The sequence below is a fragment of the Culex quinquefasciatus genome, chromosome 3, assembly GCF_015732765.1.
Source record: "Culex quinquefasciatus strain JHB chromosome 3, VPISU_Cqui_1.0_pri_paternal, whole genome shotgun sequence".
Classification (NCBI taxonomy): Eukaryota; Metazoa; Arthropoda; class Insecta; order Diptera; family Culicidae; genus Culex; species Culex quinquefasciatus.
In genome coordinates, this window is record NC_051863.1 from 147,684,173 (window position 1) to 147,710,332 (window position 26,160).

At 37.9% G+C, this 26,160-nt stretch overlaps 1 protein-coding gene across 18 annotated transcripts in view; it reads right to left on the reverse strand.

Moving 5' to 3' along the window:
• LOC6036398 (potassium voltage-gated channel subfamily KQT member 1) overlaps positions 1-25,939 on the reverse strand; it is a 349,585-nt gene extending 323,646 nt beyond the window's left edge. For 3 of the 18 annotated variants that reach the window (XM_038263231.1, XM_038263229.1, XM_038263230.1), the window contains exon 1: positions 25,267-25,927. In XM_038263231.1, coding sequence (XP_038119159.1) covers positions 25,267-25,754 — 488 coding nt within the window. In that variant the 5' untranslated portion in view covers positions 25,755-25,927. Of the gene's footprint in view, positions 1-11,314; positions 12,926-25,266 lie in introns of those variants that run through there. The other 15 variants (XM_038263226.1, XM_038263240.1, XM_038263227.1 and 12 more) reach the window with 10 other exon arrangements.
• Positions 25,940-26,160: the final 221 nt, after the last annotated feature.

Consider the following 26,160-nt stretch of genomic DNA (forward strand, 5'->3'; position numbering starts at 1 on the left):
CAAACGAGCAAATGATTAACGACGTATGACATCCATGCTGGGAGGGCATAGCTTTAACCCGGCTAATGCTTCTGGTTGTGTGATGTGGCTTTTGGAGTGCTCTCCTGGCTTTGGTGGGGATTTTGCGGCTGACAGTAAGAGCAAAGCTGAATTTAATAACTCTTCAATGTTGCTAGATCCAAGGGCAGATTTCCATGATTCGATGGATTTAAATTTTAAAATCGTCACATAGTAATCATATCATTCCTTTGGCAAATTTCCTTAAATACAAGCCAGATTAGCTGATAAACTCCGTCACAAATCACAACTGTCGGTCTCACATTGATTCTACAGCCAACCTCGAGTGATAAGCAAACATCTGCACGGAGATATCAGGGCAGCGTAAATACAACTCGACCGAAAGCGGCACCACCACAAACTGACCGTTTTGCCTAGCCGGAAGCTAGTCACGTGCCGTAAAACGTACCCCTAGGGAGTGTGGGGTAATTTGGACACCCTAAGGAAATTGCTCTGTTATGGGCTGTATGGATATTTTAAAGGAATGTGGATGACACCAGAGGATAATAGAGACCATATTTGATGGAAAAATGTCATTCATTTCGATAAATGTTGATGAAAATCCCATTTTTATCGCAAAAATTAAAAGGTGTCCAAATTACCCCCACATTTTTGTGTGGGGGTAATATGAACACCCCTATGGGGTAATTTGGACATGCCTTGTGGGGTAATTTGGACATGCCTTGTGGGGTAATGTGGACATACCTTGTGGGGTAATATGAACACCTTTTGTGGGGTTATTTGGACACATGTTGAAGAATAAGTTTAACATTTGATTTTTGAGCATGTTTTTATCCTTCAACCTGGTTTTGTAATTGCTTTATATTTTGAAGTGTTGTTCACAATATTTCATCAAAGGTTTAAATAATGATTTTGTGATAGAACTATAATGCAATAGGAAGAGGGAGCGGCCGTGGCTGACTGGTTACGGTGTTTGCTTTGTAAGCGAATGGTCCTGGGTCCGATTCCCATCTGCTCCCAACGAGAAAGTATAGGAAATATAAATCTTGAAACTCTGAACATGAACGAAAAATCAAAGTCGCTCGAGTCGGGGTTCGATCCCCCGTCCTTTGGATTGGTAAGCAAAAATGCTAACCACTAGGCCATCGCGACTTGGTGAGCTATGACTGGAATTAGGAATACTGTTACCACCATCAACTATATACGCGCTGGGTCCTTGTCCATTTGACAAGGGTTCGGAAGTTCTAAATAACGTTTGAATCCGATTGGTCCAAACGTTCTTCAGGGCGGGGTTTGTCGATAAAGCTGAAGTACCTCGCGCTCGGCTAGCCAGCGTAGAAATGGGTCACCGAAGCTCGGCAGAGCTAACACCTTCCAAATGCCTATGCGAGTTATTTGCATGTATAGAATGTAGATCTAAAAATACATGGAAACAACTCAATTTGTAAGAAGCGACCGCGTGGTCCCGTTTGGTTGGTTGCACACACACACACACACAGAACTATAATGCAATAGGAAGATAACAAATAGTTCAGTGTAGTATACATAATTCAATCATTAAATTGAAACTGATTTGATTTAAACACTGATTCTGGATCAGGCACACTATACTTGTTTTTAGTGATTAAGGTATCGTTTATGTTAATATAAATCAATCTTTATATAGAATTTGTCAGCCTGAAAATATTTTTTTTTTAATTTTACATTCTGTAGCCCTTCAAATTTAAATATTATTGTAAACCAGCATAGAAATTAGAAATGTCAAAGAAATTAATTAAAAGCAATCAACATTAGAGTACACAGTAATCAGATTTTCATCAATTCGAATATTGGAATAAATTTATCTAAATTAAAAAATAGGGGTTTTGTGAAAGTTCTCATTGCTCACATTCATTTTTGATTGTTTTTGACATATTAAATCCCTCTAAATTTATCTAAATCCCTTTAAAAACTCATCCAACCATGAAAGTTACTTTTTTGTTGCCTGACAGGTAGACTTTCAGGTATGTCCAAATTACCCCACAAGCCATGTCCAAATTACCCCCATAGCATATTCTATCATTAATTGCGATTTTTGATGATAAAAATGGATAAAATGCACAATTTTTATACATACATATCTCAGGCATCGTCCAAGCAACCCCCTTAAACAAAAAATGTCCACTTTTTTGCCATATAACCCCTGCAAAACCTTATTTCCTAACCTTCAAATATTAGAATTTAAGGCAGTGCCAACCGGCCTTTGGAAACTTTTACACATTATACCAAAACTACTTAACCTATTCCAACTTTTTTGGTTTGTCCATACTCGTAGGCCATTACTAGTACTAGCCTTATCACTTAAATTGCCGTTTTCACTATATATCCGAAGAAAACGTGATTTTTAAAGGGGTGTCCAAATTACCCCCACTGTCCATATTACCCCAAACTCCCCTACGTCCGTACTGTGCTGGCGAAAATAATTCAATTTTGCTTAACTGCAACAGTGACCCGCTTCGCTCATCTTTCGTTCGACTTTTGATGTCAATAAACTTTCAGCAACTTGTTAAACGGTGTGTATTCGGGGGTGTATTATGAACGAGCACGCTTGAAAATGTGTTTGAGCCGTTTTCCAAACCGTTTTCGGCTAGCAGGGAGGCAGGGAAACGTTTCAGCGAATCGGACGAAGAAAAACAACGACCCACCTTTCGGCTAGCTTGGAACCCTTTGACTACCGGAACCAGCGATTCCACGTCAAGCCTGGCTGCGGTTTGCGTATTATTACATTAGATTGTAGATGTAAAAGCGTAAAAAAGTAAAAAGTGTGGCTTTTGTTCACCTCCAAAAGAGAAAAAAAAAACTATCAAAATCGTTCATATTTTAACACTTTGAATCTTTTTTTGCAGTGTTGGAATTCTCACGCTCTCGCGAGAAATATTCCTCAAGTTCTCAACGCGAGTCTCGAGCTGCCGTGAGTAACTCACAGGTTGCCCGTGCTCTCCTCCGCTCGCGAGCCAGAATATCTAGAGATTTGTGTGGAAAGGTCCTATAAACATATGAAACACAATAGATTATAGGATCTTAAAAAACTCTTTGAAAAGAATGGCAAGGCCGGGACGCTCGGGAGTGCAAAAAGGCGAGCGTACGCAAGGAGAGGAAAAAATTACAAGTTCTCTCCTTCACTTGCGAGCGACAAAAGTTTTCCTGCTTCTCGCTCGATTCCCAACATTGCTTTTATGAGAAGGAAATCAAAATGCCTTTTAATTTAATTAAATCAAACCCCATATTTGCGCTATTTTTAATCATCTTGAAACATGAGGTTTCACATTCTAAAAATTTCACAATTAGTTTTACAAGTGTGTTTGATGAAATTTTTTGATAATTTATTTTTATGCGTTTAATTCTTGGACAAATTATTAAAAACGAAACTTCATATTGGTTTTCCAGTTCTTAAAGGGTAACTCTGCTACAGTGTTTGTAGTTCCTACTCCTACTTCAACGTTCCCGACTAAATCAACGCAACGACTAACGAGTGGCGGGTACACACGCGACAAAGTATTTACGGAGCGTATTTTGGTCAGCAAATTTTGAGAAAATAAAAGAAAACAACTGTCACTGTCACTGCTGTTGGTGCTGCGTGTGGGAGCCGCAAATCCCTAATGGAGTGCCATAATTCAAGTCTGCCCGAGCCCCTCACTTGAGAAAGAAAAAAAAACATATAGTCCAATTGGTGGACGACAGAAACCAGTGTTAGTGGACCAAATAAATTCAGAACTTTGGTGTTGCCTGTCCAGATCAATATTTTCTGTTGACTTGACCACCTTGATCGCGTTTTGGGGTTGCTGACACTTTTTATGAATTTCCGTCTGACAAGGAGGGGCTAATTTTAGTATCATTACTAATCACACCTTCCATCGGATGAGGAAGTTAAATGTCGGTCCCGGCCTTGGTTGTTAGGCCGTTAAGTCATTCCAGGTGTAGGAGTCGTCTCCATGCCATAAGTACAAACAACACACAAAACCAAACCTACTCCGGTGGAATCGCTGGCGGCGGTTGGACTCGCAATCCAAAGGTCGTCAGTTGAAACACTGGGGTGGAAGGTTCCTTGGAGTAGAAAGAGGTTTGGGTGCTCTCCCCATTCAAGCCTTCGGACTCCTAGGTTCGAGCAGAAACTTGCAATAGAGACCACAAAAGACCCGGGGGTCGTTAATGTGGATGGTTTGATTTTGACTAATCACAGAAAAGTTTTTTTTTACCAAAAAGAATGGAGAACTTTAAAAAAACGTTTTAAGATTAAAAAACTATATAAGCTAAAAAAACACTTTAATTTAAAAAAAAACTTTCGAATAATAAAAATGTTTACTCTCTACCATTAACTTGATATGTCTTTGCATTTTTGTTTTACTTACATCTTTGTTCAACATCAAATTTTCTTTAACAACATTTCGAATTTATGTTTAAAAGATCAAAATTCTCCCTCTGAGCAGTAAAGTTGAAGCGTCTCTGTTGATTTCCCATTGACGCGGAAAATCTCTCTGACGGGAGACAGTTCACGTTTTTCGGCTCTCGGTAGAAAACCAAAGGTCGCTTGCTCTTGGAACTAATCAATCACTTGCGGCTCAGAACCACACAAAGAACCGTGTGCATCTGCTCCAAAATTTTAATGACTCGGAGCAACTAAAAGCGTTGCGTTTCTAAATATTATGACGTGCGGTGATTTGAATGAAACGAAACAGTGATTCTTCATAATGGGGAGAAAAATCGTTTGAAATTGTTTGTTGAGACACGGAAGAAAATCTGAAGCTGTTTGAATCTCTTTTTTTAATTTTATGTTAAAGCATTATGGAAATGTTTGAAACGATTGGTGTCACTGATTTATTGAAACAATGATTGTGATTGAACAATAAAGCAAGCGAAACATTCATATATTTAATAGTTTTGAAATCAAAATTCATTCAAAACTCTACAAACAATTGTTTCTGTGAGTGTATGAAAACAAACAACAATATTCGTCAAACTGTGCAAACCGGTAGCATTACTCACTAATCCAACTCTGACGGCTAAAGACGTAAGAGCACGCTAAGCATTGCGATTAAAGGTGAATGTTATCAGTTTAGGGAAAAATATTTACAAAGAGTCTACTCAGTGTCGAGCTGCAAAATTTTGAATTTTCTTACAAAGGTTATCTGCATGCTTTTGCTTGCGATTTTACCATAGATTTTTATTATAATTCAGTCCTATAAGATTTCATACAAGATCCTACAAAAACATATTTTCACCCACATAAAGCTGTTCAGAATCCTATTGCAGATGTTTAAACATTAAAAAAAAAGAAATCGATCAAACTTTAATGAACAGAAAGTATACAATATGCACAAACATAATAATGATCCGCAACCATGAAATAAAAATGACATATCTGGGGTTTTTTTTTTTTTTGAAAAGGTCCAATAAGCCAGATTTTCAGTTTTTGCATCCAATGTTTTTTAATACCCCTGACTCAAGGCGGTTTTAAAAACACCCATAAAGCAAAAACTGGAAATTTGGTTTATTGGACCTTTTAAAAAAAACTCCAGATATGTTCCACACATCGGAACAATGTCAGCCATCCAATCAGAAATGAGTTGTTGTGACATCGATTCAAAAAACCAACAACTGATCCATTCCAATCACGTAATTTCCAATTTATGCACCAGTGTGCTGCGGCACCAAAACTATTAATAGAGATTAAATGCATGTAATCACGGTCATTCGTTTTAATTTACACACACAAAAAAATATGTCCGAATATTACATCATTTATGATGTAACACTTTTGCACGTCATTAAACATTTTAATGTAAATTCCGTTTACGTCGAATTTCAAGTTTACAACAACTGAGTTTACATGTGATTCAGTTTTTCCGTGTCGAGTAAATTCACATTTTTTTTTCTGTGCATACAAGCACACAAATGGCCATTGGAGACCAACACTCTCGTTCCCTCACTTTCGCAGAGTAATTTTTTATTAAGCTTCAATCGCGTGAACAATTAGGTTTAAATGTTTAATGATGTGCAAAAAATCACCACTCACAAATCACACAGCACGTGGTAAGAGTGCAAAATAAAATGAATAATTGCATCGAATGCAGTCACAAAAGCAGCATTCCTGCGATGCATGTCGCACACAGCGTTAAACAAAACAAGAGAAGAAACATCAACAGCAGCAACAACAACAACCATAACAACAAACACCAAAAAACGTGTGACGAAGGAGAGCACCACCTATAAATAAACCACACAGTTCCATTTTTTGCAGTTTTATTTTTACTTTGTTTGCTCTTGGAACGAAGTTGGGTGAGCACGTTTCTTAACGATGGGAAGAGGTGAATCTGCTGGATTGACAAAATCCTCCACAGAACCACGTAGTTTTAAAATTGATATCCGGAATAAAGCTCCTTGTTTATTTTCCGTCACATTCAATCAACCATAAAATTACATGCCTCTTGATTTTTCAAGTTGAGTAGCAGGAATTGCAAGAATTATTTTAGGTTTTGATGAAACAATCTTTTTGTTAATTTTTGATTATGCCATTAAATTACAGAAATTTTCAAATCTTTTCCTTTGAAACAACGAAAAATAGATTCGAAAATGTGATAAGGGACTTAAATTATGCTTAAAACAAAGCTCACAAACATGGTTTATTGTACCTTTGTAAAACAAAATCCAGATTTTATTAAACAAGATTCCGCTGTTCCGTTTTTTGGTTTTTACCACCATTATACTTTTGCCGTTATCTTTTTGAAACCTTTGATTTAAGCTGAAGCCACCCGTCAATTAGTTGGATGAATATTTGAGGTTTTTTTTTGTCTTGACCAGTCAAACCTGCATGCAAAAATAACAATAATGCACCACCCAACCGACCCGAAAAGAAATGTACACCAAAACACGTCACTTGAAACGTCAAGCTGATAAAAAATGCGTGTCTGGGCCCCGCATGGAAGTGCCACTTTAAATACCTCATCGTCGCGCTTTACGAGGCCACTTTAACGAACTCGAAAACGACTGCTGGATTTATAGTGATGCAATTTGAATATTTCAGAAAGTAGCGTGTCCCCAGAATCGCCAATAAGGCCCAAAAGAAGAGAAGCTTATGACTTCACCTTGGCACCAGAAAATCATGACCATTATCGAATTAGGACTGTCGCCAAAGTCGTGGGGTTGCTGGGTTGACGTGACTGCGACCTCAATTGGCCCGTAAATCATCGAAAGCGGTGCGGGATGGGATCGGTGGCAATTGGTTACAAATGAACGATTTTGAGGTTATTGAGACATTGCCAAATCCGGACACGTCCAGGAGCTGGAGTTTTTTTTTGTGGCAATTTTTCTATCCACTAATGCGCACACACAGATCAAACCAGATAAGGTTTCGAGGGCATGGGGAGAATTTTAAAATAGCTGGCCAGACTTAACCCAGCTGACCTGAGGTGAACGTGACCGATTGATGACATGGATCGGGTTTGTTTTTGTTTTTCAATCAGGTCAATTTTGTTATATTATGTTCATTGTCTGCATTTAGACAAAGGAGTTTCTCTGGACAACTTTGGAATTCAGGAACCTAATAATTTTAAGGTTTCAATTATTCTTCAGAGCGATGTTTTTGTTTTCTTTTCCGAAAAGATAAGCAGAAAACATAAATTTTGCTCTTTTTATTATTTATTTTTTTGATATTTAATTGGGTGGGTACAAATTTTATGTAAAGTTTTTGTCTCCCAGCTCATACATCAAAATCAAATTTAAAGCCTTATTTTCAAAACTACTACTGTCACTAATTTGCATAATATCATTGAAGATATGAGGGTATTGTTGTTTCTTATCGAACTCGAAATTTCGAAAATGTTAACAGACCTTCAATTGATTAAATGCATTCTTAATAAAGTTATCCGAAGCTTCGATTATTCGAAGGTTTGTATGGGACTTCGGATAATCGAATTACAAACAAAACACCAAAAAAACATTATTTTTATTTTCTTACTTTTTACATCAAATTAAAGTTCTGCAACCTCATTTCAGTTTAATTTGAATGGTTGATTGTTTATAAAATTAAGATTTTTCAATATAAATATACAGCAGTTCCATATGAAAGTTAAAGAAAAAAAATAAAAGTGCTTCGATTTGGCTCAAAATTTTTCTGGGGGTTCCTTGGCCAAAATAATTAGACCCGTATTTTTTTGTTTGGCCATTAGGGTGGCCTACGTCGTGTTAGGGTGGTCGAAAAATGGCCATTTTCGTCGATTTTCACAAAACCACTTTTTCAAAAATCATAACTTCGCTCCATTTCAACCGATTTTAGCTGTCTAGGGCGCAAATGAAAGATGATAAGTTGGACTTTCAAGAAAAATAATGTGGAGTTTCAAAATCTAGCCTAACATTTGAAAAGTCTAATGAAAACATCAAATGCCGTTTTGACGGTGTCTGGACCAAAGAGCCTATATCTGAAAATATTTTTAACGGATTCCTCGGACAATTTTACATAACATATCAAAAATTGGGCGAGGTTCATTAACAGGATTCAGAGATATGATTTTTTGAAAATAAAATCCGGGTTTTTCGACGCGCCGCGCGCGAAAACGAGAAATTGGCGAAATCGGCAAAAAATCAACTTTTTTCACTAAAACTGCGATAACTAGAAAATTTCAGCGATGACCTATAGATGTTAGGGTACCAAAATTTTCGCAATTGAAATACGCAACTTTTGGTACCCTAACATTTATAGGTCATCGCTGAAATTTTCGAGTTATCGCAGTTTTAGTGAAAAAAGTTGATTTTTTGCCGATTTCGTCAATCTCCCGTTTTCGCGCGCGGCGCGTCGAAAACCCGGATTTTATTTTCAATAATCATATCTCTGAATCCTGTTAATGAACCTCGCCCAATTTTTGATATGTTATGTAAAATTGTCCGAGGAATCCGTTAAAAATATTTTCAGATATAGGCTCTTTGGTCCAGACACCGTCAAAACGGCATTTGATGTTTTCATTAGACTTTTCAAATGTTAGGCTAGATTTTGAAACTCCACATTATTTTTCTTGGAAGTCCAACTTATCATCTTTCATTTGCACCCTAGACAGCTAAAATCGGTTGGAATGGAGCGAAGTTATGATTTTTGAAAAAGTGGTTTTGTGGAAATCGACGAAAATGGCCATTTTTCGGACCACCCTAACACGACGTAGGCCACCCTAATGGCCAAACAAAAAAATACGGGTCTAATTATTTTGGCCAAGGAACCCCCAGAAAAATTTTGAGCCAAATCGAAGCACTTTTATTTTTTTTCTTTAACTTTCATATGGAACTGCTGTATAAATAATAAAGATTTTTCAATATTTCATCACCACTATTTTGGCCGCCATATTGGATTTAAAAAATTAGAAATAAGACAACGAACAAAATTTTTTGTCGACTATCCGAAGGGAAATTTTGCCAAGGCCTTCGGATAGTCGAGTCTGGACTGTAGTTTACAATCGAGTATACAAGTTTTTTCAATGTTTTTTTATGCAATATTTTTTTGCCCCGTGATTTTTAGGAAAAATTTTAAAGGGGTGGTAGCCAAACACATGAAATAAAATATGACTGATATTTTTAAAAAGGACCTTACTACGCAGCAAAAGTGAGTAATAATTCAGCTGACAATAAGAGGCCTGAATGTAAAGTTAAATCTAGTGGAAAGTTAAATCTATTTCGAATCGAAAGTTTTTCAGAGGAGAAAGCAGGAACAACAAATATTATTTGAAATTGTTGTCTACTTCCTTTCACAATTTACTCCAAAAATCAAGACAAATAGTGACTAGGCCGTTGCAAGTATTTTTCAAAGTTTCTGTCCCTTTTAAATTTTATGTAACAGGTCGGGAAAAATAGCAAGCATTTTTTCAAATTTTGAAGTCACAAAATCAAACAAAAACATAATAAAATTTCTCTGTTTAGTGTGTTAACATTTTGAACTGTAAAAGTCACGGGATTGGGAAGCAAAATACTTTCAGTAATTTAGTTCAAACGTTAAAAACGTTCAGTTTAATGAAACAAACATTATGTATCTAAAATAAAAAAATAGAGAGATTAAAGCTGTAATCATTTTACAAAACAAAAGTTTACCAATTATCAGCCATTAGTATTTTTTCGGTGCTCTCATAATTTTTATATTTGAGATATCCAACAATTGTATCAACAAAAATATTCATTGGAAAATGGTAAACTTCACAATCCATTGCACATTTCTGGAGTTTTTAAAGGTCCTATAAACCAAATTTTCAATTTTTGCTTTTGGGTGTTTTTAGAACCGCCTTGAGTCAGGGGTATTCAAAAACACCTAAAAGCAAAACATAAAAATTGGTTTATAGGACCTTTTCAAAAAAAAAAACTCCAGATTTTTTCGTAAAAAAATGCAATTGAGTTTTGTCGTTTTTATTTTTGACAAATATATGAAAATTGTGATAGCAAATGAAATATAACAAAAAACAAATTTCAAAGATAATGCAGCCGCGTGGTCTCCCCGTAAACTCTTAAATAGTTTTTCTCATACCAGTAGAAAAACATTTTTTTTAAAAAACACGTCTTTCAAGTTTATCGATTCCGGACCATAAACAATGAATTTTTCATTATTTGGTGTTCAAGTCAGAATTGTTTTAAATATAATTGAAGATCACTTCTTTTGTCTAAAATCTACTGTAAATACCTGTTGTTAAGAAATTTGCCTTGGTAAATATTTGAAAAGACAAATCTTAATTGAAAAAGTCAGAAAATCACACAATTCAAATTTTATATTTGTTCAAAAAATCGGGCTGGGCATCCCTATCAAGGCATCCTAATCCTTCGCATAAGCAAAAAAAAAAACACAAATTATTCACATCTTAAATCCACAACTTCAATCCACCGCTGCACCACTTTCTCCACGGACTTGATTACGAACCCGATAAGTCCAACCACAACAAACCACCGCCAGTGCTAATAAGAAGAACAACGTGTCCATGTCCACCTGACGGAGGGGACGTGTCGGAGCGGGGGTGGAACCCGTTTGTCACCAGCTGGCACCACACCGGCAACAAAGGACAAATTATGAGCCATCAAGCCAAACACAAATTGCCAACCTGTGAACACTCCCCTGAAGCAAAGTTGCTATTGTTCGACACCATCACTCACTCCAAGTGGGAACAATAGCCTGACACAGTAGTCGCTTTTATTTATTTACGTCACGGTCACCCGCACCGCGCCAGTAGCGCCAACCTTCAGGACAAACTTTCCAGCGCCCGGCCAGTAATTACTCAATTATTATCGCCGAGCAATTTACCTTTTAATATGCTAATAGCGCCAGACCGCAGACTTGGCCGCCTGCCCGAAGCAGCGACACTTCTGTCTCCTTATCCGCTGCGTTGAGCGAATTGCTGCGTCCTCCGAAGTCGCAACCTGCTCCTGCTCCAGGGTCACCACTTAATCCGCAAGCAGCAGCGCAGCGATCACCGCGTAGCAGCAATACGGCTGGAAGCCATCAACAACTCTTGAAACGGGCCCAGAACTCGCCGCAATGCTTCTTCTTCTTCTTTACGGCGGCGTCGGCTCGTTACACTGGAGATACTAAGCACTTGACTACGGATCAACTCGGAACGCTACTTCTTCTTTGGCTACTCAGTTGAAGAAACCGCGCCAGGAACAGCTAAAGCACCGCTACACTACCACACTGATTCAGCTGATCGATACTTTCTACTTATATTTATGCTACACCAATTAAAGAACACCTGGAGAACTCGGCTAAACGACTACTAAATCTTGCCGGCACTTCTAAACACACTTCACTCTGCCGCTGTATTATTGTTTGTTTGTTTCCGGAGCGCACTCTCGCTCTGGCTTGGCTCTTCCAAACGATCGTGGGAACTCTCGAATTTATGCGTATTTACATCTCGCGAACGCCTCTGCACCGAGTGTTCACAGCTTCAGCTGCTTCTGCTGGCTCAGCATCGCTGGATGATCCCCGGCTTGGACGGAAGCTCTAGCGACAGATGCTAGCCCGTTTGATCTAGATCTGCAGACTCGGCAGATCTTCTGCTCGATCAGCGTTTCACGTGACTTCCACGACTCTCGCTCTCACTCTGAACAACACACTCACGATCGATCCAGCCGGCGAACAATCGTCGATCGCTCGTCAACACACATCGAACCACTGCGACAACCTTGCACACTCTTACTTTCTGTACTTTTTCGAAATTAATTATTACTTTACTCGATCGCGTGCTCGCGTTCCACTGCACACTGTCGCACAAACACTGCTGTGCCACTTCTAGAACCAAACTACATTTCTAGCTAAGCGATTATTGGCCCAGCACTTGATACCCACTACGACGACGACGACGACAGCACAGTACTGCTGCACTATCTCCGCGATAGTGGTTCCATTACCTCAAGCTGGAACTAAGCAAAGCAAAGCACTTTCTAGTTGACCTTAACGCACTAACACCGTACAATCCGAAACGCTCGCACGGAACCTTAACTCTAAATCGCTCGATCGCACTCTGTACAACAGCTATGACGAAGACATCGGTTTCTTCTGTTACGGGGGGGTACAACTACTAGAGATATACTAGAACACACAGTAGATCTTGCGAGAAACATCAACGTCGAAACCGGTGACGGCAACGGCTCACAACAGAACTATAGAGAGAGTAACAGTTGCTAGAAGATGACAGTGAAGATGAGACGGTACTACAACGGCTATAACTTGCATTACACCACACCACACCCCCTCATGGCTTCTGGCTATGTCTCGCGCGTTCTGAGTGCGGTGTCGGCGGTCAGCAGGAGTGTACTTCTGGCCAACAGCAACAACACTCTGGGGCCGTTCTGGCAGTTCGGACGCGCGCGCACTTGTGTCTGGTTCATGCGAGAACTTTGTCGTAACTGAATGCATCCGCGGACTTGGTCGGTCCTGGTAGCTCTTGCTTCCCCGAGGGGGGGTTCAGTGTGGTGGGTTTATCCAAAGCAACGTTGGCGCCGAACGGTGACGAATTCGAACGAGTGCGGGAGATAGAGAGAAAGGGAGAGCGCACTCGTGGTGGATATGGACAACACGTGAGAGGGCAGCTCTCGCGATGGAGATAATTTTGTTAGTGAGCCAAGAGTGTAGTGTACAGCGATGGCAGGTTAGATATCTTTTTTTTTTTTTTTGAAAAGGTCCTATAAACATATGAAACATAATAGCGTAAAGGAACTCCAGTTATGAAAAGTTTTAAAGGTACAGTCATCCCACATATTCGGAACACCCACAAATTCGGAACACTTTTATGATAATTTGTGAATAACAGACCAAAAGTAGCTTTTCTGTCGACCTTACTATTTTTAGAACCTTCATTTGGACATTATCTTGCTATTTCACTAGTAAAAGTAGTACTTTTTGAACAAAAAACTTCATTCCAAGGCTATTTTGTCCAGAGCACCAAAACACTGCCTTCAAATTGTCTGTTCCATAATTGTGGGATGTTATTGTGCCTCCCACAATTGTGGAACACCTGAATTTAACTGATATTTTCACAAAAAAAGGTATCAGACCATTTATAAAACATTACTAAGCTTGAGTTTCATTGGTTCCAGTGTGTGAAGTCATTATTTGGTAATAAATATGTACTCCTGGAGAGATCCAAAGTTTGTTTACATCCGTAAGAAAAAAGTGTTCCGAATTTGTGGATTTCAAGGGTCAAAGTATTTCCTCAAAAACTTCATATAAAAGGTCAAATTTGCAGATGTTTGATACAGCATTCGAAAGATCGCAAGAAAAGCTTTCAAATGAAGGTAAAAGCGAGTCATTAAGTTTAATTATCGATTTGCTATGATTTTTTGAACATTGGCCGATCTGGAAACCGTTCCGAATAGGTGGGATGACTGTAATTCAGTTACAAAAATAAAATTAAAACAAAAGTAAAAGTGGTAGAATAGGTATGTGCAAATCCTATAATTAGGACTGTAGAGTAGGATTGCTTTCAATCAGATAACTATAATTCAAGCAAACCAAAATCACTTTTAGATAAAACATCAAATTTGAAATCGAAAATGACTTCATTTTTTTTCAATAGCGCACTGTTTTCAAGTAATTGGTAAACTTTTACGAAAAAAAAAATAATTTTATTTTTTTGTAATTAAAGAATATTTTATGAAGGAAAAGCAAAACACATGTTTGAAAAGCTGAGAAAAAATCCTACAACTTTATTGTCTAGTTTGACTTTAAGTCCCATAATTTGTGAGATATAGCATCTTGAATTTTTTATTGATTTTTGTTTTTCAGAGCATTCTGTTTGTCTCCCCCATAATCCATGTGAGAGAAGTAGGGCAGGAAAAAAACCATGGTCCAAACAAAAAAATAAATAAAAAAAGTTTCATTCTACAATTTGGAGGCTACGTAGTTTATAAACGAGCCCTCATCAGTTTTATTTTTTTAACTCGCGATTCCTTGCAAACAAAAGAATCGATATTCAATATTGAAAATTTAAACTCTTGTGATTTCTGCTTTTTGATAACAATAATTTTGTTTTTTTAGAGTCAAGAATAAGTAAAGAAACAATTTAAAAAACATATTGAACTTGGTTTTTTACATTTTGGACCATTGTCGTTAAAAGAGTAGAAAATGCCATTGAAACTTAAATTTATATCACTGAAAATCGAGCCAATAGTTTCCTAGATTTCACGTCATTTTTCACAACAAAAAAGATCCTTTAACCTTAAACTACACACTCATTTTTGATTTTCGAGCTCGGCAGAATTCTGCCGAAAACAGAACAGCTGATTTATTTGACACAAAAATGCCGAACTTCGACAAATTGACTGTCATTTTTGCCGAGAATTCAGTAGAATATCCAGGGTTACAAGGTCAAAATTTGAAAAATCTATCAAAGTATTTATTAAAAATCTAGGAAAATCTGATCGCCAAAAATCTAACGATTCTCAATAGTGCTGGGGAGGGAGGATATAGATTAATTCAAAAGTTTGTAAAATACAGAAGTATTGACTGATTTTATGGCCTCAAAAATATTGAATTTGCAGTTCTTCAAGAAATACACATTCTATATTTTTTTTAAATTTTCTATTGAATTTCTTCATTTCTAATCTAATTTAATCTAATCTAATCTAATCAGACCCTAGCGCAGCCAATCTTTCGAAGGGATCCTGGAGAGTGCCTTAGGTTAGATGACGCCTAGCACTCTTCTTGTCATTTATTAACATTTGTAGTGCGCCATTGCATCGGAATGCATTGAAACATCACAAGCGTTAAAGCGGCCAGGCCTACTGCGTAAAGCCGTATCGCAGAGATGACTCGTAATTGGGTTGAGTTTGAGCACAGAGTGTTCGAACAACAACACAATTCTGAATCGACAGGGGAGGAAGAAACGTGGAGACACACCACCATACGCTCCGAGATTTGGTTGTATTCGTTGGGAGCACCATGCTAAGAAGGTTTGGTACTCCGGGACCCTCTGGGATGGGACATTGTAATTCCACGAATGCTTAACTTTCTCGTTGGGAGCAGATGGGAATCGAATCCAGAACCATTCGCTTACAAAGCGAACATCGTAACCAGTCAGCCACGGCCGCTCCCCTATTGAATTTCTTCATTTCAATCAAAAAGTTGTTCAAAATGGGCATAAAGTGAATCTTTATTCTGGCAGACATTTGAAAAATCTATTTTTTTTCTCTTCATATTTTTTTCTGAAAAGTCCTAATAATAACCTAAAACTTTGGTGAAGACACTGAAATAATCATAAAATTCGGAATAAATTTTAAAATATTCACATGTCCATTTTTTATTATGAGTCCGCAAGATTGCATGGAGGCTTGTATAGAAAAACATATTTCTTTTGACATAGGCATGGACATAAAACATGACTTTGTCCACGCACCAACGTGTATCTTTGGAGCAGCACAAATAAGGGGTGCGCATGGTTGCTTTAGATGATTCCATAGCATTTATACCCAAGTTTACAGTGGTATTAACTGGCAGGGTATTCACCTAAATTAAATTCTGTCGATTGGATCGTGTTTAGGCAGTTCAAATCTACCATACCGTGACGAAACTGAAGTGTTTACTGGCATTCACTTCAAGAATATCGAGTGGTGTGATCAGTCTAAGTCCAAGATTTTTTTTAATTTCTTCTTTTTAAATCCTACATTAATTTTTATGAGCTGTTGATTGACTGTATGCTTTTTTTGCATTCCATGTTGTGCTAAAAATTTTTACACCGATTTATTACCTAATGAAATTTATCAAAAATTATTAAGAAAATGCTCCGGCAACATTGCCACTCTCTTCAATAAATCAAAATATCTGATATACCACAGTGTTATCGTTCCCGTTATCAGTAATCTCACCACTCTCTCGCTCCACATCTCACCGATAAATGTTCCCTACTCTCTAGACAAAGTTTTTCTCGCGAGAAAATCTCACCCGCTCTCTTTTCACCACGCGCGCAAACTGTTTCGCGCTCGTTAGCGTCACCCACAAAGCACATGTGCTGCTCCTACTGTTCAACGCCGTGGGTAATGTTTTGTCCAGTGACGTCATCGTTTTTGCGTCTAACTTGGCTGGTGGTACACTTTTCTTGTTTTTGTGTCTCTGTTCTTGTGCTGATACGGTTCTTTTTTGTGACTCTGTAGCAGGCCATTTCCGGCCGCGGCCGTGCACCCGCATATGAAGAAGAAGCAAGAGGCAAGAGGCGAGTTCCTCTTGAAGACCGATAGTACGAGCATGATATTGAGGACAAAGTACCGGCAGAGCATAAACAGAAGCGATGCTTTTTTGCTCCTTCTTTCCGTACAGATAGTAGATTACATGTGCAGTAGAAGCACAGCAGCCTCAAGGTAGCAGCAGCAGTTGGTCACAGCACAACATCGAGGCAGCATAGCACGAGATACAGTGAGTCAAATATTTGTCCGTACCCCCCCGTACGGAAAATGTTTGTGATATAAAAGTACATACAATTCGACTAAAGTGCCATGTTTTGTACATCAATCGACGCGGCAGAATGTCCTCTTTAAGACACTGTCATTGGATTTGCAAAATTTTTCTTAAAAATACAAAAATAGTTTACTGAAAAAGTCAAAAGAGGTCAAATAATTGTCCGTACCCCTTGTAAAAGTACAAAATCTGATCGATTTAAGTGAATTTATCTATGAAATGTTGTTTCTGTGTCAAATACTAGTACCTCTAGCCAGTTTGTGAAAACTTTGAACTTCTGATAACTTTGTTTAGTTAGTTTATATTAAGAATTGGTTTAAATTTAGTTTTTAAAGTAAAACTTATCAAAACATAAGTTTATAAACAACTATTTTTATAAAATTGCTATTTTATGTTGTAAGAGTCTCTATTTAACAAGTTTTAACAATATTTGTTCGAAATATACATTGTTTTCATCTTTTATTGACATTTTTCGACCAAAAATACTGTTTCGGAACAATACCGTTAAACAATCCGGATTGTCCCGGAACCGGTTTAACCCCTCGGAGTTTTGTGGTGGTCAGATAGAGGACAAAACCCACCTCTTGCAATTTGAAGCATCCAATTTCGTCCACTATAGCCCGATTACGAGTCCTAGTCTGAAATTTGAAATTTTCAAATTCCCCAAGCAAAACATTCTGTCCCAGGACGGTACAAAAATTCTCAGTACGGAAAGTGAAAATTTCAAATTTCAGACTAGGGACTCGTAATCGGGCTGTAGTGGACGAAATTGGATGCTTTAAATTGCAAGAGGTGGGTTTTTTTGTCCTCTATCTGACCACCACAAAATTTCCCTCCGAGGGTTAAACCGGTTCCGGGACAATCCGGATTGTTTAACGGTATTGTTCCGAAACAGTATTTTTGTCGAAAAATGTCAATAAAAAGATGAAAACAATGTATATTTCGAACAAATATTGTTAAAACTTGTTAAATAGAGACTCTTACAACATAAAATAGCAATTTTATAAAAATAGTTGTTTATAAATTAATATTTTGATAAGTTTTACATAAAAACTAAATTTAATCCAATTTTAATATAAACTAACTTAATAAAGTTATCAGAAGTTCAAAGTTGTCACAAACTGGCTAGAGGTGCTAGTATTTGACACAGAAACAACATTTCATAAATGAATTCACTTAAATCGATCAGATTTTGTGCTTTTATTAGGGTACGGACAATTATTTGACCTCTTTATTTTACTTTTTCAGTAAACAATTTTTGTATTTTTAAGAAAAGTTTTTGCAAATCCAATGACAGTGTCTTAAAGAGGACATTCTGCCGCGTCGATTGATGTATAAAACATGGCACTTTAGTCGAATTTTATGTACTTTTATATCACAAACATTTTCCGTACGGGGGGGTACGGACAAATATTTGACTCACTGTAGTTGAGACGGCGAGTCATCGCAAGAAGTGCAGCAGGATAATAATAGAAACGGTCGCATGCAATGAGCAATGCTATTTAAATCAACGGAAAGTTGGTACAGTGTAACGACGTCACATCGACGTGATCGTGCAATCTTGTCGCTCGTTGCTTTTTGAAGATTCGAACAAACACGCTTTTTAATGTTAGAACCTAACAATAAACAAAAAAATAGATCACGATGTAGATGTAAACAACAATAACACATATTTAGTTTTTTCTAGCCGGTCTGTGCATTGTAAACGTCTTCTAATCAAAATTCCCATCAGCAAGTTGTTGCACTTGCAGGGTGTGTCGAGATAGCACGAGCCAATCAGATCTAAAATGGCATATGTAGAGTGGCAACATTGCACGGTATTTTCCAGTTTTTTTTAATTTCAGGATTGAAATCACATTTCGGGATCTGGTAAAGCTTAAAAGGTGAAGCATTGAAAGCTGCACAAAAATGCGTTGCTAGCGCATTTTGATCCAAAATCAACGTGTGACAAGTATGCACGAACACGACGACATGTGTACAACGAGAAGAACAGCCGAGTGCACAAACACAATACCGAAACGACCCCGACCGGCAGCGGATGCGTTTTTCTGAATCGTTTGGTCGGAATGGGATTCCGAGTCTCGGGTTTCAGGCGCGGTCAGCCGGCAGCGGAGGTGAAAATTAAGAGTACCAATTAAAGGTGAGCTATTTTTGAGCGGAGGAGGGAGTTCAAAAATGGCACACAAGAATGTGTGTACGATTTATGGGGCCGGCACGAAGAAAGTACCCATTGTGCACTAGATAAACAAACAGCAAGGAGGTGGGCGAGTGTTTTTTTGTAGTTTTCCGACACATTGAGCTCGCTTTGTTGTTTAGAGATTGGGCAGTAGAGCATATCAGATTCGCTAAAATAATTGGGTTGTGCAAAATTTGATGTTTTCATATAACCTCATTGATTTTGTAATATTAGATTAATTTTGATTGAACAAATGGGAAGCTCTTATTTGAGATTTAAACTCAGTACGCTCAACGAAACACACACATCCCTATAATATACATTGAACTACAATAATTTGCACTTCAAAACGATTTTTGTGGAAGCATGACATTTTAGGTCCTCAGAACACGGTTCCTTTGGAATTTAAAAAATGTATAGTAACAGAGCAACAAGAGTAGGGGCAAAAGTGCGCATGAGGCAAAGGTGCGCACTAGCCTTTTGCAAACTTAATTTTAGCCTAATAAGCTCATATTCGAATTTTTACCTTGCCAATTTTATGTATTTACAAAAAAAAAGTGAAAAAATTTAAGTTTGTGAAAGTTATTAAAGAAACTCATTTTGATCTAATTTTTAAATTTTACAAAATTAGGTTTACAAAACATTAGTGTTACGAAATCTTTGTAACCTTTTTACTCGTGTATAGCCTAGCCAATTACCTTTCAAACCCTTCAAGATTTTTTGAAATTCCTCTTCTTCTTTTTTCCATCATTTTTTTCTAAAATCATTTTTTCTAAATTCATTTTTTGTGGGGCACAGGTGCGCACTAAAATTTCTAATGGTATTGATGCAAAATCACTAAAAAATAGTGTTTCTCCGGAAACTCGCGGGTTAAATAAAAAAGCGGTGGACTGTATTTCAAACGTGTGTATTCTGTTAGATCTCTTTTTCCAACTAACTTTCCTTGCCCTGCTTCGCACTGACCGGAAACCAATCACTTGCAAGAAAATATCAAGCTATCCAGCTGTCACTCTACACTGGGCTGTTTCTCTCCTACACTCACAAAATGTTATACACTCATACAACCCATTTTTGTGTTAACAAATAGTATTCAAAATACGTTTGCAAAAATAGTAAGATTATTAACTCTAAAAATGATACTTTAGCTTAATAACTTCTACTTAGTTCGAATAAGTCAATTTAATGTACAATTATTTTGATTTAGGGTAATTATCAACCCCTAATATAAAACTATATAATAAACTAAATTTAACACCCAAAATAACTAAAAAATCGCTTTGCCCCGCAACTCTTTATCAAATTCAGTAAGTAAAAACCAGAAATGGATGTAATTTGTTTTTTTTTGTCATGGAAAGAAGCTACTGTACATTAATGGTTTAACAATACAAGTTTAGTAGCTATACATAAAATAATGGCAGTTAAATATTAAAAAATCGGGATAATGTGAAAGGTTATAAGAGTTTCTAAATAGATGATTCAAAGAAACCTGAAAATTATAACCATTGGTTTCCGCGATACCGATATTTTTTTAAAACTGAGCACTTTTTGGGTGACACTTAAAGCTAAATTTATTTTGTTCTATATATGTGAGTGGATGTATTTCAAGAGCAAATAAATCTATCTTCAATGTCTTCAATTTGTAGGATAATTTCTTTGCTATAAAAAATATTTCTTCGGAAATTGGCTCTTTTGAGCACTATTTTTAGAAAAATCGAAAAATAGAAGATTATTTCTTCTATTTCTTAAACTGTAAAATAAATGATCTAAAACCGATTAATTTTATTGATGCGGAGATCGATTTAACATCAAAACATAATGTAATAGTAGTTTATGCAACATGTTGCAAAAAGAGGATTTGAGTAGTGCGGTGCCTGTGTGGACGCGCAGTCCTGTTTTTTCGTGTTATTTTCCGTCTCTTTTATGTCGCTGTTCGAGTGCATGGGGTGATTGGTCATTATAATTAAATAATGGCATCAGTAGTGCGGTGCCTGTGTGGACGCGCAGTCCTGTTTTTTCGTGTTATTTTCCGTCTCTTTTATGTCGCTGTTCGAGTGCATGGGGTGATTGGTCATTATAATTAAATAATGGCATCAGTAATGTGGTGCCTGTGTGGACGCGCAGTCCTGTTTTTTCGTGTTATTTTCCGTCTCTTTTGTGTCGCTATTTGTGTACATGGGGTGATTGGTCATTATAATTAAATAATGGCATCAGTATTGCGGTGCCTGTGTGGACGCGCAGTCCTGTTTTTTCGTGTTATTTTCCGTCTCTTTTGTGTCGCTGTTCGAGTGCATGGGGTGATTGGATTTCTTCTTCTTCTTTTTTCATTAATTTTTTGTTCACGCGTTCGTTAGCCGATGAATTTTATTTTTGTTCTCTTTATATAGTTTTCGATAGAAACGATCCGATTTTTGTTTTTTGAGACAAGCAAGTCGTATTGCTGGATTAAGTCCTTTCCATATAATCGAGGATCGGAAGGCACGTCGACGGATATGTTTTAAGGCTTATGATATGAAATAATTTTAATGAATGAAGCCCTTCCTACATCACCGTTGATCGGAAGGCACGCCGACGGAGAATTTCTGGAGAATCGCGGTCGAATTAATACTATATTTAAATCCCTAGATAGGTATCTTTCCGCAGCCGGCTGCCTAAGATTTTTAAAATTTCAACCGATAAACATATTGCTCATGGTCGCATCACCTACCACAGTGAATCCTGACCTCATACCCATCTTACTAACCCTCAAAACTCATGTGATACTTTGTCGGAGACGCAGTCGATTTGGCGGTCCCATCACTCAAGTATCGGCTAACATTCCCATCCACTTCCCCGTGTCTTACCACTGGTCGTGGCCGGCGTCGGTATTGATCAGCACGATAGGGACCTTTGAAAATTGCGAAGGGGTGATGATTGGTTCCTACTTTTCATCTGTGGTCCACGGAGCAATGTTTGGGGGTCCTGGTCAATAACGAAGTAGCAGCTACGGGTAGACACCAATGCTATGCTATGCTATGCTATGCATGTTGCAAAAAGAGGATTTTTTCAGCACGAGTCGTACATTTATCCAACGAGGTTCACCGAGTTGGATAAATACGACGAGTGCTGAAAAAATCAAGTTATGCAACGAGTTCCATACAACATTTTTTGCAATTTCGAAAAACACCCATTGAGTGAAATTTAAAGTCGAATTTTCCTGTATTTTGTCAATAAAACGTTTAAATCAATAAAATGTTGAAAAGTGTTACCTTTCGAAACAAGTGCTGAAAAGTTCAACTTTTCAGCACCCATTTCAGTGCTGAAAAGTAGAACTTTTCAGCATTTATTTTGAAAAGTGTTGCTATTCGATTCTGTTATTTTTGGTACAGAAAAGTAGGTTATTTCGTCGTTCAAGACTGACAGGAAAAGTAAGTAGTTGCACGACGGAATTGCAAAAAAGTAGTTTATGCAACATGTTGCAAAACGGTTTTTTGCAGCACGATTCGTATATTTATCCAACGATGTTCACCACATTGGATAAATATGTGATGAAAAAAAATCAAGTTTTGCAATGAGTTGCCAACAGCATTTTTAGCAATTCTGAAAACACCCTTTAAATGGGATTTTCAATCAATTGTCCATGTGTTAAATTATTTCAATGTTCAACCCGACATTATTTTAAAAAGTATTACTTTTCAGTAGGTATAAGTATTGACAATTTCAACTTTATGGCATCCATATGAGTGCTGAAAAATATAACTTTTTAACCATTGTATCGAAAAGTATTACTTTTCGATTCTGTTATTTTTGGTGAAGAAAAGTAGACCATCCCAAGTAACATTTTTCCAGGAGTTCTACAAGAGCTCTTCAAGATAGCTACAGCATAGCAGTTTGGACCGCGGTATGATAAAATTATCTTCAAAACTTCTTCACAGCCCATGTTCGCATAAATGTCCCATATGCAAAAACAGCAAACTGAGAAAAACGCATTTGAAGTTTGTCCCATACATAAGGCTACGTGTTAAATTTCCTCCTGATTTCTAGAACAAAGTACTGGATGTTATATGCTCTTTTGAAAGAGCACACAATTTTGAACAAAACTGCATCAATAACTCGAAATCGATGAAAATGCATATGAGACATTTATGCGATCAGGGGCAGTTCAGGAGTTTGGAAGAGTACTTGAAGATAGTTTTATCCTACCGCGGTCCAAACTGCTATGCTGTAGCTATCTTGAAGAGCTCTTGTAGAACTCCTGAAAAAAATGTTACTTGGGATTACCATCATCTGGGTCGAATCGGGACACATGGGAAGAATTGGGATATCTGTTTTAGCAAGGTTTTTGCACTCTATTTTGATATTTTTGATTGATTTCGGTTAGAACAGATCAACACAGCTAAAACAAGTAGTAATCCAGCTGCGTGTAAAAGGCCTGGGTGTAAATTAAACATTGCATTATTTTATGCAACTTTATGTGATTTTACACCCTGAAATATGTAGCCCATCAGTATGGGAAACCTACTTGACCCAAATGTCAAGCTCATATATGCGTTTAATCTCACAGATTTACATCGGTCTAATGGCCGAGTAGGATAAGGCGCCAGTTATTACTGTTGGTGCTGGGTTTGAATCCCGTCGGTTGCAACTTTTTTTGTGTTTGGAAAAATTGTACATGCAGTGTGTAATATAAAGTGTTTATTTTGACGAAGGTGATGTGCATGTTTTTGCATGCGATTTTACCATCGGATTTTTTGCTGTGAAGTTCCACTAAATTTGTGCATTGATTTCCTATTAAATGCTTTAAAAACTGCTGTCACTATTCAGACTGCAGTCTTGATTCGCCCCAGTTGACGGTACTATTACTTAACATTTTTTCATATGTTAGGATTTATTTTTTGTTTTAAGATGTTTTTAAATTTAGCAAAATCTTGCAGGAATGTATCGTAATAGGAAAACACGTCAAAAATCAAAAAGATTTTTATAACAAATGAGCAAACATATTGGGTACTTTCCCAAGCAAAGTTGTTCTCCGTGCGTCAACAAAATGATATTCCCAAACAGTTTTGCATTAAGTTTGGCAAATTATTTTGCATGACCAAACAAACACTTCAAAGGCACGATTTAACGCCAGCCCGATTTTTTCGCCCGGAATGTCACTGTTGTGCAAATAACACCGTTCCAGTGCCTTCAAAAATCGTGCCCAAGCCTACAAGCAAAAACCTTTCTTGAAAGTCTTACCAGAGTAAATATTAGCATTCTTCTTTGGTGATACGCTAATTTCCCACTGTTTCACACCTTGGTGGATTTAACAACAAATGGTCGAATCCGCTGACGGCCACGTGTTTGCACATGGAATGAGGTGACAAAATTCCCCACCTTCTTCGTGGTACCCAGCGCCCATTAGTGGACAATTACCAGTGTCCATTCCCTGCTGGCGGCTGGCTAAGGTGCTGGTAATGGTCATGATGACGATGATGATGGCAGTTGAAAGTGATGCAACAAGCCGTTGCTGGCTGGCCGCGGACGTTTGACGCCAAACCGTCAAGTGGTTTTGCTATTATCACCAGGCCGTGTTAACAATGGTAATTACGTGTGTCATGACTAAGGCTTGAACGGTGGTTAAACTGTAAGCGGATTGCTGGCAGTTTAATTTGAGTAGTTGGCTTTATTCAAATTTAATTTGTGTAATATCTATTATCTATTAATCAAAGAAATTTAAACATTTATCAATTTCTGTTTTAAATACAAGTGAATATTTTTTATGTACCAATTCAATTTAATACAGATCAATTTATGAATTTTATGTTCGCAGTCTTCAAAACTCAAAGTGCAGCATTCTTGCTTTCTTCTTATTGCTTACCAGTACTTTGTAGTATGCCAAAATTAACACTTTTTGATCACCTTTTCAGCATCCTCGTTAGCCGTTACTGTCTGCAAGTCAAGTTTTCAAATAATTATACATTTCCCCGAGAACTTTTCAGCTTTCCACTCCTCGTTCAGATTACTCGAGACGCGTCTTAAGTCCACCCCTTAGGACTTTTCTCGCAGGCACTTGCCCTGCTCACTTCTAATTATAATTTCGTCACCCTCTTCTCAATATAATTTGTTCGCACGGCACGGGGAAGCTAGCAGGTGTACAGCCGAAAAGCTCACTTACCTTTTAATTTCGTCCGAGATTTTGGTCCGCACCTCATCGTGGTCCGTGTAGTGAATCTCGGTCGAATCAAACCGTACAAAGTCCACCTTGGGCTTCTTGGGGGTGACCAAGGGCACGGCGTCCTCGGCATTGACGCTGCTGCTGTTGTTGTTGGCCAGTGGCTGGCGGCACGCAGGTTGGTCCAGCGAAGTTGGCGTAGCCGTTACGGCCGAGTGGGACGGGGACACGACCGACCCGGAGTCGGCGGTGGGCGAGGGTGATCTTGAGGGTCGCCGTTGGAGCAGTCCCCGCGAGGACAGTGTTGGGGGAGGCGAGGGCGACGGCGACAACAGCCGGACGCTGTGGGTACTGTTCGTTTTGGTCTTCAGTCGGGAGCCCGGGGTCCCCAGACAGCCCCGAATTGGACGTGGGCCACTGAAGTGGACCACCGGGACCGGATGGTCCTCTTCGTCGTTTTCGGCTAGCTCGTTCTCGTACACATTTTCCATGGTTATCCAGCGTACGGTTCTAGGCTTGCGAATTTCTTCTATTCAATTCTTTTTAAGGGAAGGGCCTCGAAAGGTCATGACCCGTTTGTAACGAGGCAGTTTTATTTTTTCTTGTTCGTGATTTTACTTGGAAATCCTTTTCAAGATTTTCGTTGAGTAGAATTTTAATTAAAGCACGAGCTCAGCTTCCTTGAAGGTGTCGTGTCAGGCAAAGGCATAAGTCGAACATGGCTGGAAAAGATGAAAAGAAAAATATTTTGATTAGAAGGAGGATTTTGAACCGTTCAGCTTTAGGGTCATATTATAATGTTCAATAATTTTGGTTATGTTCTCAGGAATAATTATATCCTATTTCTGGTTTTATTTTCACCTTTTTTTAGAAGAATGCAAAATAATAAAACACACT